This window comes from Falco cherrug, chromosome 13 (assembly GCF_023634085.1).
Source record: "Falco cherrug isolate bFalChe1 chromosome 13, bFalChe1.pri, whole genome shotgun sequence".
Lineage (NCBI taxonomy): Eukaryota > Metazoa > Chordata > Aves > Falconiformes > Falconidae > Falco > Falco cherrug.
In genome coordinates, this window is record NC_073709.1 from 23,932,580 (window position 1) to 23,947,161 (window position 14,582).

At 39.0% G+C, this 14,582-nt stretch overlaps 1 protein-coding gene across 3 annotated transcripts in view; it reads right to left on the bottom strand.

Annotated features, from left to right (window-relative positions):
• Nucleotides 1-14,582, bottom strand: part of LPGAT1 (lysophosphatidylglycerol acyltransferase 1) — a 67,192-nt gene that overhangs the window by 21,522 nt on the left and 31,088 nt on the right. For all 3 annotated transcript variants that reach the window (XM_055725848.1, XM_055725849.1, XM_027809227.2), the window contains 2 exons: nucleotides 11,077-11,172; nucleotides 7,615-7,888 (listed from right to left, as the gene is read on the bottom strand). In XM_055725848.1, coding sequence (XP_055581823.1) covers nucleotides 7,615-7,888; nucleotides 11,077-11,172 — 370 coding nt within the window. The remainder of the gene's footprint in view (nucleotides 1-7,614; nucleotides 7,889-11,076; nucleotides 11,173-14,582) is intronic.

Consider the following 14,582-nt stretch of genomic DNA (forward strand, 5'->3'; position numbering starts at 1 on the left):
TGTCAGCATAAAGAAGGTGCACGGGGACAGACTGTCTTTCTCAACACGAGAACAGGCATATTCAAAATGAAGCCGAGAGGAAAAGTTTTCAGAGTAAACTGAGAGAAATAATTATTTGTACAGAGGGGAATAGAACTGTGGGGAACCCCTTGCCAAAGGATGTCAAGGATGCCGAGTTGGGTTCAAGAGGAAACCGGACAAGTACACGGAAGAAATCCATTGGAGGGTTAACTAAATGGGCAGCAGCCCCCATCTGGCTTGGGAAACCTACCACACTGGAAACAAGTCCGAAACTAGGAGAGCACGTGGGAGAAGTATGATGCCTGTTTGCTGTGTTCACACTCTTCCTCTAATACCCACTTGGAGCCATGGACAAGATGTTGGGCTAGACAGATGTTTGCTCTTGCCCAGAATCGCCACTCAAATTTTACAGAAGAGCTACCACACACACGAAGAAATCTGCAACACACAGTCTGAGGCGCACTCTAAACCCCACTTATTAATTAGCACAAACCAGCACATACATGCAAGGACTGACTAGCAAGTTTCTACCTCCATTTCATTTCATTTGTGTTTAATTTAATTACGTGTGAGAAGACAATTACAGCAACACTATCACATAGATCTATCAATTATTTTAACAAGCAGCTAGTGTTTTCAGTAGTGGTGTCTACTCAACAGCGGAGTTGTACTGCTTTGTTACAAATGTACGCACACTACCTGAATAAGGCTAGACAGTATTTCCTAATATTTAGGTAAGGAGTTATTAGTAGCATGCAATATGCTATTCCAAAATTTGACCAAGAGCAAGCTTGAAGAGTTAAGCTGAAGCATCCAGTGTCACCTTCTGGAGATGCAGTATTTTAAAACCCTGACAAGACACATAAAATAAGCACACGAGGTCCCATTAGAGGCTCCAGTCTTGCCAGCATCATGACAGAGTGCTTGTCAAGTCTCTTAAGAAAAGCACTAACTACAGAGTCCTTCATTTTAAAAGTAGCAATGTATTAGAGAAAAGCCAATAACAAATTAATAGTAAATCCACAGAAGTATTCATTTAGAAATGGATTTCTGAACAAAGCCATTCAATTTATTATTTTCCCAGATGTAAAGTAAGAATGGATAAAGTAAATTGTCCGAGTAAGCAACAGAGATCATTTTAATTGCAATTAAAAAGTGCCAGATGAATATGGGCACATTATCTTATTATTTACAGTAAAATCTTTTAAAATCATTTATTAAATATTTAGCTAGTATTTCAAACTGTTCTTTCAGTGGTTAATGGTTCAAACTTCATTACGGGAAGACTCCTGCAGTCCTCCTCTGTGCTGATGTCCTACATTCTGCTTTTGTGGAGCAGAGCTGCTGCATGGATTCCTCAGACCAGCTCCAAACTCACCTTGAGCCCCGCCAGGACAGGGTGGGAAGAAAAACTTGCCTCTGACAGCCACCAGAAACCCCAGATTAGGGGAAGAAAGGAAAAAAAAAACCCACACAACAATTTTTCTGAAGGTAACAACAGCCTCCATAGACCCTCCTTTAGAGCAAGCAGGTCTTAGCACAGCTCCCTCCGTGTACAATTACCAAGACATGCTATCAAATCAGCCACAGGCATATTTCTGCATGCTCTGGTTTAAAATAAGCCTTACATAATCATCCAAGATCTCACACTGCCAAAAACCTCTGAGTCACCAAGGATTTCAGAAAATCAATTGTGAAATAAATCTTATAGTGCTTTCGGGGGGGTTATACCATGTTGCACCCTGCTCATGAGCATATTTATGTTAAAGACATGAAGCTCTAACAGATCCTGAAACTGAAAAAATACCAGACAACACAAACACAACACAAAGGGTAGGACCTCAGTCTCTCTGAGGACACTGCTTTCAGGCCTAAGCAGACCTTTGAACAAGAATAAACTCTATTTTTTAAATACACACTAACAGAAACTCGGAACAGAAAGATTGCTGCGTTAGTTGTAACGGGGTGTGAATCAGGTCTGGCACATGTAGCTGAAAAAAAGGCAGTTGCATATACCTGTTCAAGAACTCCTCTTGCCATGCTTGGCTTGGCCAATGCAGCCATGGGTGCTTCTGCTTGCCAAACCCTTTTTCTACCTACTTTCTACCTGCCATTAGAAGACACCCCCATCCTTCATTCCTAGTACCTGCTGAAAGATTGAGCAGCCTGCCTGCTGGAGACTGCAGCAGAAGAAACTGTTCAGAGGCCAGATCTAAGCAGATCTCTTTGAGCACTAGGGTTTTTTTCTGTGGTATCAGTCTGCTTGCCACTTTCAGCGCAGGTGGAGGATTTTGATTCCGCAAATTGCCTCAGAATGTGAGCAGCCTGATTCTTTTTGAAATAGTACATAAATGTTCAAAACAGGCCTGCAGGCATCTGTCTACACAGCTGCATCCAAACTACGTAGTAACAATGTACCCTGGTATGCATGGTACATACTTGTGTTGTGAGTGTTAAGAGAAGACTGAACAGTCACAGCTAACAGTAGCTTTCTGGCCTAGACAAAAAAATCAAAATAGAATTTAAACAGTTTCTTAACTTCTTGGTTGGTTGGAGATTTTTGTGTTTGGTTTGTTGTCGTTTGTTTTTTAAGTCACCAGCAGAGACAAATTTTTGTAACTATTCTCCTTGTTTTTGTTCTAGCTGTGGATTTGGTGATAGCTGCTTCTTATTTAGTTATGAAGCGACTTACATCAGTGTCTTCAAGGCATTCAGTGCTTTGTCACCCTCTACTCTCCTCTCACAGCATATACCTGACTGTCTACAATTACAAATTTCATGCGGTTCAGAGCTCCTCTTCATCCCCTCTCTCTTCTTCCCTGGGTTTACCCTCAACCAGTGCTAAAATCCAGATTTGACTACGCGCAGAACTCTTCAAACCCGCCAGCACACTGTCAGTGTTTACCACTGAGAAAAAGAGCAAGTTGCAAAGACAGGTTTCAGCAGGAAACCTCACCCCCAGCCGAGCTCTGGATGGTGCGATACTGCCAGATTGGATCTGGAGTGGGAAAGAATGCACCAGCCAGGCCTGACCCTGAGGACCGCAGCTTCCACTTGAAAAAGAAAATACTTACTAGCATTCACTAGTATTCAGGTGTGGTTTCCTGAACACTTACATCACCCTGAATGCAGCCAGAAGAGGCTGTTGCCTCCCCCTGCACAGTAATGCATTCTCGTAACTTGCCCCTTGTTCTCTACTTATCCTCATGTGATCAACTGGACCATTGACCCTAAAATTAACTTTTTTTCTCAAAGATTAGCTCTCAGATGTAACATTTTATCATTCCCAGATTTCTCTGTAAGAAGTCACCTGGAACAAAACAAGAAGCCCCTTTTCCAGGATTAAAAAAAAAAAAAAAAAAAAGGCCTTCCCACGTTATTCCAGTCACATTCCTCATATAACAGTGAATCAAAAAGTTTGATTTAAAAAAAATATCAATTATGAAGTCCAGTGTCCAGCTCTGCAGAAAAGAAAATTGAATTTTTCTGACAAAAAGCATCAGAACTGAATGTACCATGCTGCATTTGAAAGCAGTAAGATAAGATTTCAATACAGCTTTAAGCAAACTCATAAAAACCTCTGATCAGATGCCACATGGTAAAATAAAGCAGAATTAAAAAAAACATACTAGAGCAAGCCTGATCAAAAATAAGCTCTGGAAGGTTTATCTTCGGTGAACAATTGCTCCAAACTCCTGTGAATTGGCAGCTGTTTGGCATTTAGAACATTTTACTAGTTCTAAAACTCGCAAGATCAATTCTTACTAAGTGAAGGAACATTGTACTTGCAACTATGCCAGAGACTAAGTGTCCTGTTAAAAAAATTAACAAACCCGAACCCATAAAATACCCCCGCAGGCACGCACCACCCCCTCTCTTACAGGGTGAAGGTGATGATGGCTATGCATCAAGCATTTCTGTGCTGCCTGTATTTCTGTTCTGCACTAAAAACTTCTCCTCAAATGCAGGTGCTGGCTGCAGCCCTCTGTTTGGGCAGCACCGTACATGGGCCCAGAGGGATGCTTTCATCAGACACCAGAATTAACTTACACCACCTTTTCAGGCACAGACACCACTTTACTACATTGTGTGTACTTTCTAGCCTCAAAGGCACTCAAGCCATCAAAAGATAGTACTATCTTTCCTATGTGTTTTTCCATCCTATTTATTTAGAAATAAAATTGTAAGATTTCCTTAAATTAAACAAGTGTTTCAAAAGGCAGCAAAAGCAACAACTGTTTTAGTCATTTAACTTGGTATTTACCAGCAATAAGTTAAAGTTCACCCTGATGAAGGCTAGTACTTGGGACTTTAAATATGAAAGAAGGCTTGGAAAACTGTTAGGAGGGAGGAGGAAATTAAGACAATAGAGGCTGTTTGCCTTGGAAAAGCAACTGATACAGAACTGATCAGTTTAAGTACAAGAATAATTAAATATTATTGATCGTCTAGCTCAGGAACATTTGTTCTTCCTGTCACTTTACAGAGAAAGAATCAGGTAAGACAATGTGGAAAATTTATAACTAGTACAAAAATAAACTGAAAAGGGGATTGGTTATTAAGAATAGTAATATCGTAAATCAAGGCTAACGAAATTCTGGGGAGGCCAATGAACCCTTGCACTTCACAACATAAACCCACCTCTTAAGAAATGGACAACAGAAATCAGATTAGAGACCTTAGAGAAGGACAGATGATGTAGCATTTATCTGTTGCACAATTCTTGAACTATTGAAGGCCAAAACTTCAGTGACATTTGACCGACAGAAGCAAGCTGGGCTGGGGAGCTGACATGACGAAAGCACTGTACGCAACTGGGTTAGTACCAAATTAGGGTGCAGAGTAATGGTATATTACAAATTAATCATCTTTCCTTCTTTCACCCAGTACTATACACCGTTCCAGCTCAGGAAGTAGAACGCTATAAAATCTACAATGGTATAAAAGCTACAAGCATCATTTAAAATTAATTAAGTACTAATAAAGTGACAGCACTCAAGAACACTGCAACTGTTTATCATGACTCATTGTAACACAGCTACCCAGGAAACTCAATAGGAAAGGGACACAATTTTTGATGAGGAGGAATTAACTGTTAATCTACAAAGCAATTTAAAACTGGGTGGGGGAGGGAGGTGAACTCCCATCATTATCAATAAAGCTCGATGATTAACAAAAAGATTGAGAGAATGATACATAATGGAGAAGAAAGATTATTTTAGTAGGCTGAATAATTTGGTAACCCAGGACACCAGGAACGTTGCTAAATAAGATAGTATAAAGTACAAGAAGCAGTGCAGAGGAGAAACATTTTCAGCCAACCATGACGTTCACGTGTGATGCTACTGACAAAAACGCCATTTCTCAAGCAAAGGAGTACAGTAATGATGCGCAAAAGTTTATACGCAATCTCTAGGCAAGACACCAGGGAAACCTTTGCTGTATACACCACATCTAGTTCTAGCACCCACCGCTCAAATGGCCACCTCGAAGAGGACACAGACATGTTTGATTTCAGGTTGAGCCAGGGTTTTTCACGTGGTTTTAAAAAACTGGGACAGATAGAACAGGTAAAAAGCACAGGTGATCACTAACTTTTTAGGCTTCTAATTTTATATTATAACCTTATCAATTTATACAATTATACTTCATTCAACTGAACATTCTTCAAAAATTTTCTGAAGTGGCAGTGGCAAGAGTACAGTAAAAGCATTTGAGAAGCAGAAGGTTAAAGGAAGAATCTTCTATACGAGATACTGATCAAGAATTACCTTTCATACATCTCTGAATGGGAAATTTTACCATGCTAGAAACATTTTTGTAAGCTTAAAAGAAGAGAGGACTTAAACACTCTCAGCTTCATTATGTATCGATATTACTCTTTCCTAGCATATAAAATTTACTTTTACTTCCCTTCTTCATCCCTTTTATTATGTTTTCATGTCCATTACTCTCAAAGAATGATAGCTGAACCCACACATTTCTTTACTATTTTTGCCCATTTATCTTTCCTTCTGTTTTTTTGAGTAGAGCGGACAGATGGGGCTCCACTGTATTTGTGAGACAATTCCGTTATTTTAGCACCCAGTTAGGTCAACCACTATCAAATGCTCACTTGTCCAGAGTCTGAATCACGCTGCTCAAAAAAAGAGTCAGGTTTGATGTTCAGCTAAGGTGATAGCAATCTAGGAGTATGAAAACATAAAATTGGTATTTGACAAGTGCTTTTGCTCCCTTTACAGAACTAGGGGGACTGTAATTCATCTGGGTAACTTCTTGCTTTTCATACATTTTTGCCTTTGAGATAGGAAGAAATAGAAAAGGAACAGGCCAAATTTTTCCCCTTAAAAAACAACAAGGACTGGGTATACTGTTTCTCTCTTCTAAACCTAAAATTTTCTAAGACAGAAAGGGCTTTCTTCAGCTTTTCACTTCTGAATGTAGCCTGGAATATTCTGATGCATTCCATGGCTTGATTTTCAGTTCATTTAAAATCTTCCCTCCACCCCTGCAAGAACATAATCTCCATTAATTTCTTATGCTGACAAGATTAACTTCAAAACGAAACATCTGGAAGCGATTTCTGTATAAAGGTTCCTGCTAACCTTGAAATTTGACCTTCAGACAGAAAAAAACTGAAGTCATCTGCATATGTGGCTTCATCAGCATGGACCTTTGTTCCAAACCGCTAAACAACTACAATAATTTGGCTATGGAAATACCAGCACCACCCATCAACAAGACACCACCACAAACCCCCAGTCATTGTTTCTATATTAAGTAACAGAAACCTACAACTAGGTTAAGATCTAAACCCGCTCTTGAACGTGCCAGGAAGTTAATTTTAAAATCAAGAGAGTAAAAGCATCAAGTCCAATAACTACAGGCATTATTTATATCCCAGCTATACCCTCCCTCTACAGCCCAGGTGTTCCAGAACAGTAATGCTACAGGAATATTCTTATTCCCTCATAACTCTAACATAAGGCAGCAAAAACAATCCTTCAAATCTAGCCACCAGCAACAGTTAACTCCAGCAACAAAGGGGACAGTTCTCATAAAAATCTGCAGAGAACAGAACAACTCAAACTCAATAGCAAATAGTTCAGGAAGAGGAATGAAGTATACAATACTGGACGCAAAGAAGCTTCTACAGCCAGGAATAGAAATTATGAATATATAGTTTGCATATTCCAGAAATACTTTTACTATATTTCCATACTACCATAAACGAGGACAAATCATCAGTCTTGCTGAAAGGAGCAGCCCACCTTCCTCACTCTGGGTGCTCATTCCAGTATCTTTATATTTACCCATCATGTGTGCCAAGCCAAGCTTTCACACAGCCACACCATAGATTAAATCAAATTAAAACTACGGTTTTCTTTTTTTTTTTTTCTTTTTTTTTTGTCTCAACATCAGAAATAAAGTTAGTGGAACTAAAAGTAAACATGAAAACATTTATATAAATATGAATGTCCATTATGGATGTGTTTGACATTTAAAGAGACCAAATCAACACAATATTTTTGCTTAACTCAAATCTTACACATTCAATTTGCTTTTTATCCACCAGAGTGAAGCAGTCTTTACCTTTTATCACAGCATCTCCACCTGCTGGAGTTCCATTTTCTTGCGGCGCTACAAGCGTTTTCAGAATTAGTTGTGTTGCCCCAAGTCTCGGCAGGGTGACATGTTTAAGAAATGGCAAATTGTTTTTCTTGGCAAATGCCTGGCTTGTTTCTCTCCTTTTCCTAAGAAAGCCACCTTCTGGAAATAAAACAATCCATTTCCGATTGCGGCTCCTGTAATATTTTTCTAGATGCTCCTTGAGTAACACAAGCTGCTGGTCACGGTGTGCTCTTCCCTGTAAGGATAAAACATTACCTAAATAAAATGAATGCTTAAAAGAGATAATATTAGACAGGTAAGTACTACATTTCTAAGATTTCTCTCTTTCCAGAGATAGAAATAAGCCCCTAAAACAACACAAAACAATGTTCTCCTCGGAGTACCTATGGTGGCCAAATTAACGCCACTTTACAGAAAGGCTGAAAAAAGGTCCCTGAAATTGAGAACGAAGCTCCTGATTTGATGACTTCTCCACAAGAGTGACGTCCAGACTGTAAGTGGGAACGTCACGTAACAGGAGGATGTATTTACAGAATTCCCTAGTTGTTACTGGGTCCCAAGCTGAATTTGCTAAACTGCATTCTGCAAACACAGTCTAGGGGTCAAGCTATGATTTGGAGGTCTGCTTATCATTAGTAATTTCTGCAAGCCAAACAGTATCCTTGCTTATACTATTTTCTACGCAGCTCTCCCCCCACCTCCACCCCATACTAGCATTGCAGGAGGTACCACAGACAGACCTCGAGACCAGGCCTGAGGGGGCTTACCACAGCAGAACCACAGATTTCACCCAAACCTGCAACGCTTGAATGACTCATTTCTCCTCTTTGATGTATTAGCACAACTTCTTCACTTAAGACAGTAAGATATGTCCTTAATTACTGCAGAAGTATCTTTGATATTTTCAACAACAACCTTTTCTCTTCCGTCTCTGCACACTTGCAAGAGCAAGCTACACCAATTTTCACAGGAATGAGTTTACATCAATTAGCATTTTTGAGTGCTCCAAAGTGACTTTGCCAAATCACTCAAAAGACACAGAAGTCCAAAATTTAAGATCTCCTCAGCAGAGGTGATTTTAATTCTCTGAACTGCCACAAACCTTCCACTGTTTGGTGGTTGGCTGGGTTTTTTTATTAGAGGAAGAAGAGGGAAAGAGTGGGGTTGAGTGGAAGACAACAAGAACCAGTATTTTATTGAAGATTAGTCTGGTGAAAGTTTCTCCTAGATTTAAGTCTCACGATGGCAACTACTTCCAACTTACCTCATGAAAGGGAAGGAAAAAGCTCTGCCTGCTCATATTAATGCAATTAAAGAGTAACATAAACGTTCCTCAGTTAAACCAGTCCCTTCTCACCACACCACAGGACTCCAGGATAGCACAGCAGTTAAGAAAAGAGCAGTGAATAATAAACTTTTCACACATTAGATATTAGAACTCTCCAAAACCTAAACAAACCTGATGAATATGACTGGTGAATAAATTTCAGTTTAGCAAATACCGTGAGGTTTAAGATGCTGCTGCAATACAGAAAAATCTACTGGACTAATGGGCAAGAGAGGAGTGTTTAAAAACAACCATGACTAGTGGAATACTGAGGAGTACTGGAAGATAAACCACAGTTAACGTACTGATCAAAAAGAAGAGAAAGCAAGTCATACAAAAGCAGAAGCAGCTCCTTAATATAACCAGTTCTTGAAGACCATGGCTAGCTGCTCACCATCACAGGGAAGGGGCTTGGCCCTCTTTCATTTAAAGGAAAGAAAAGAGATAGCAGCAGACTGCTGACAAATTCAGGATGCCATGCATTTCATGTCACCGATATGGCAAGTTACCAGCAGTCTCTGTTTCCAGTAACATTTTCAATGGGAGAAAAGAAAATACTAGCCAACATCTAGCAGACTTCAGAGGCGTTCCTAAAGCTATTGTTGGTGCTGCTCAGGAAAATTAGGCTAATGTACATTTTTAACAAATTGGATGTACTGTACCATGATCAAATTACATTATTTAACAGCGGGAAAAAAAAAAAAGTATTTGCTCATCCAAATATTACCTAGGGCCTTTCTATAGTTAGGCAAAGGATCATTACTCACTCACCTTCAGTGTTTTTGCTACACCCAAAGGCTAACTAATAGCCAAGAAATATTTTATTTTCAATTGGTTTATATTTAGACTCATGATGACATTTTATTTGTGACATTGTGTATCTCAGCCACTTTACAAAACGAAAAGCCTTAGTTTTTGCAGCTCAGTAAGGGTTTGATTTTGTAACTGGAATTGCAACATCACATTCAGAAAATTACAATTAACAAGTTCATAGCCACATGTACCTCAGAATGCGTATCTTGTCAATTTTAACTACTGAAATAGACCTGTATTTCACGAAGTGCCAGACCTGTCCTTTTCCATACTTTCACAGTACATAGTTGTTTATCTCTAGAGATCTGTATTTTATTATCTAATTTCACCTGAGGTTTTCTAACCATGCCTCTAGTCTTAGTGAGAAATCTCACTTTAGCTGTGATTAAATATTTCTTTATTTCGTTCTGAGTAAATTAGCTTCTCCTCCGCTGTAGAGTGAAAATTCATTAATTCTCTCTGGCTGCCTATACATTTGAAGTCCAGACAAATAAAAATAAGGAGAGGAAAGAAATGTGTATGCTGGATGCTGCAGTTCAAATATCTGGCAGCAGGTTCATGCTCATCACTGTACTTCTAGCGTGCAGTTTCATCAGCAACTACCAAACAACAACAAAAACCCAACACCCCACATTGGGAGAAATAACCTGAGATTATTTATTTCCTTAACATTTGAGATGCTGAGCTCAACGCATTCTTTCCCAATGCTCAAATAATAATAAACTGGTTCATTTCATGAATTTGTAAAACTGGTTCAAATAACAACTGATTCAAGAATCAGTTAATTACTACTTATGCAAGTCCATCAACACTTTAAACTGGTCTACTACCATGTCACCATCAAAAGGGATGGTCCTGCCTTTCCTTATCTGAAATTTTGACAATCAGAATAATGACCACCCAAACTCATCACACAGCTTCAAGGTCACTAAGGAAAGAAGAGAGATGCCAAGAATGGGCAGTCAGAAGTGAAGTGAGAGAAAGGACTGCCCATGTACTTCACTTGTATCAGTCTCTCATAAAAGGCTCCCAACATAATTGGGTTCCATAAACATTTGTATCTAGGCAAATAATAAAATAAGCTTGGAAAAAAGCAGTTTCACAACAAAGCTCTAAAAATAAGCTTGGAAAAAAGCAGTTTCACAACAAAGCTCTACCCAAACATACACATTACAGCATAGTTACTTCATCCTGCAAACCATCCAGGCGGTGGTGAGTCCCATAACACCACAATATTCCAAATATAAGGATAAAGCAAAGCACTACAACATGTTTCCATTTACCTGTCTTATAAAGAAGTCTCCGTGGATTAGAGACACAATACCAAAGTTTGTATACTTAAAAATATGATCCATCAGCCACATCATCTGACGGACAACCTGAAAAGTTAAAAAAAAAAAAAAAGTTTAGTAAATACCAAGTGCAGAGAATTATGTATATACTGGTCCCATTCTTGTCACCCTCACAACAGCAATAAAACTAGCAAATAGATGAAATAAAGTCCTTTATGCCCCAAAGTATAAAGCAGCACAGGTGCCACACTTCTCCTTCAAGCGTAGGAATAAATAGCTGTCTTTTTGTAATATAATATATGGTTCTGCACTATTAGCCATATGCTGATTCCCGTGTCTTTTCACACAGGTAGCATAATGCTTCTTATTGACATATCACCACAATTTTAAGCCAGTTGCAAATGAAAACCACTTTCAACATTCATTAAAGTACACAAGACAACAGAGGTCTGTATTTGAAATCTCCAACTGTTTTACGTCTCCTTACATTTTTTTGCATTTGGTGATTTTGGGGATGAGATCATGTTGTTCTCGTGCTACTAATGTGCACATGCTCCATACATGCTCATTCTATCTACGAACAGCAGTGTTCACTGAGACCTATGCACAGCCCACATGCCGTTACTAATTTCTTTCATAGCAGAGCAGCCACGTGCATCCCTGAGTGTTTCATTAAATCATGCTCCTTGGCCCAGCCCAGACGCAAGGTAAGAAGGCAAAAAATAGAGGTTGAGCCATTAGATTCACTTTGACCATCACTTCTTACAGGACAGTGAAGGCTGATAACTATACCTGTTCAGTCCATTGAGATTTAAAATGGAAGAATTACTCCAGAAGAGGTAAATAACAGAAGGGAAAAGCTTCTCCCACAAGGTCTTTCCCCTCTATAGGTCCTACATGTAGATTCTGAGAGGGGTAGGAACTGCCTCTCCAGAACTGGAAAAATCCAGTGCCTCTTACATGCTCTCAATCATACACCAGGCTACTTGCCTTTACTCTTCCCTATGTTATAAGGCCACACCAAGAATGATTCACAGTACTCTTCCATTTACCACTGTCAAAAAAGCATACAGAGAACCATGACATCTCTCTGGTAGCCAGATTTATTTTTTTTTAAATCTTTAACACGAACCTTCTGCTTGGCACCTTTCAGTTGTTTAAAATAACATAATTTGAGGCAAAGACAGAAGGAAAGCAGTCTAAGAAATAAAGATTTCCTCTAGAAAATACAACGTACTGTTGATGTCTTAGTTGATTACATCTACTGCTAAAGTGTACTCTATGCTTCTCTCCAAACACCAGAGGCTTGCACAGTAACTGAAATACTCAGAATCCTTGTCCATGCCTTCAATACTACTTCTAACAAAATACAGTGAAAGATGATGGCTTTTACCTGTTCTCACATCTTCATATGTTTATGTGGAATTCACAGAAAGAAGCAGATCATATTTTATGCAAGAATTTATTTTGTAAAAGCAGCTCGATAATTTGCAATTTGTATTTAGAATTGCATGTATTAGTAAATCTTTCTTCCAAAAAAATCTAATTATCTCTTGGAATGCTCCAACTACCTATTCTCCCTTTTGACCACAGAAGCTATAAATGAATCCTTGGTTATATACTTGGGAAAGATAATTGTCACATACCCTGTTTCTGTTACTCATCCTTAAACAACTGTAGCTGGAATATGTTGCAAGAACATACTGGCTAAAAACATTTAAGATCCTTTATTGCCTTAGACACATTACTGGTCTCCCCGCTAAGTCTGGATGTCACATTTAGAAACTAGCTATCCTTGCCTAAGAGCGCATTAAAAGCATCTCAAATTTTGCAGTTTTTTTAATACTAGCGAACTTTCTATTTGAAGATCATGGATAATGCAAGAGCACCCACTTCTAGCATCTCTGAAAGTGGAAAAGGAAAACACATCTGAGAGATAAGGACAGCTCTCAAAGATATGAAAGGTTTTGCTTTGGAAACAAGCATCCGTTTCCTCTGTGACAGGCTAGTATCCTTTCCTGTCTGCCAGTGGATCTCTTGGCAGATGCTACACATACAAACGCACAAAGGCACGCTAGGCATTTGTGAGTGATAAAAGAAAAATTAGTTCCTAGATATAATTCCCCACTTGAGACTAATACTGGTCAAATGGTTTCTCATACAGCTATCCCTGGGCCTGTGTTAAATAAAAGAGGGTCTTAAAGCAAAAATTCTTCTCTGCAGAGATTCACATTCTTTCCATTTCAGTAAAGTAGAAAGTCTTAGGGAGAGGGAAAAGAAAAAGGTGTGCCCTAAGGACAAGAGTTAAAAAAAGCATCACTGAGAGGTGTTACTGCTCTCCAGGGCACTACAGTATCTTAAGTTCATGCCTACGCATCAGCCCAAAGATGACAGGCTGATGTAGGGAACCATATCCTTTCATAAAAACACCACCAACATTCCATTGATGATGGCGTAGCCTGCAGCAGTACCTGTATGACTGTCAGCGTTCATCTACTACTTTGGCATTTTGACAATTATTTTTCTATTATATCAAGCAGAAGTTAAACCAACACGATCTATTTTACCAGAGGAGATAAGCAAGCTTAATAATCTGCTTCCCTGGGAAGAAAAGGTTTGTGTCTTTCGAGGAATGAACATTGGTCCCTAGATGTTCTACGTCAGTCCTGGAGGAGGAACACTTGCCCAGGAATGCTAGTGCTTCTCTCCTCCCATACCGCTTTTTATTGTCTTTATTTAGATGACAGTACATTTATTCTGGAAGATCACTGCTCTTCAGAGTCTTAAGTCCATCTCCCCATGTTTTAGGTGACACAGAGCTTCTAACTAGGATCCCTGGACTTGCTCAGTCTTTTTGAGGAGCGATGCAATTGTGTCAAAGATCAGTGCGGCACAGAAGTTATAAATAAGACAAAACATACAGGCAATTTGCTCCAAGTGTGAGCAAACTCCAGAGCTCAGTAATTACAAATCTGCCTATAAGCCTAGGCAGTGGCAAGAAATACAAAGAGAAAATATTTTTATGTATGAATTAATGAATATATACACACACTCTAACACACAATCAAAAAGAAGGAGTTCAAAGAATAGGACACAATTATCTTGTTTGCAATCAGAAGGCAAATGATTAATGGAGATTCACTCTGTTCCACCAAGGGCGGAGCAGAGGACACTGCAAGGTACTGGTGGCAGCTTTTCCATCTAGTCTCCTCAGGAATGCAACAACGTTTATCAGATGAGTCTCTTATCACTTGCATTTCAAGTAGGTTTTAAGCAAAGACATTCAGCAGCATTTTGAGCACGTATTCATAGTTGTTTACAGGTTGAAAGAGTATTTGGATGCTGTTTAAGGTTCTTTTTGGTTCATCCTTCCTGCTTAAATCCAGAATGTAGAAAAAGCTTTTTAACACTTTTATAAAAAAAAAATAAATCTAGGTGTCTCCTATTCACAGGCCCACTTTCATTTCACTCTACACAGATTTCATAACAAAGCAACC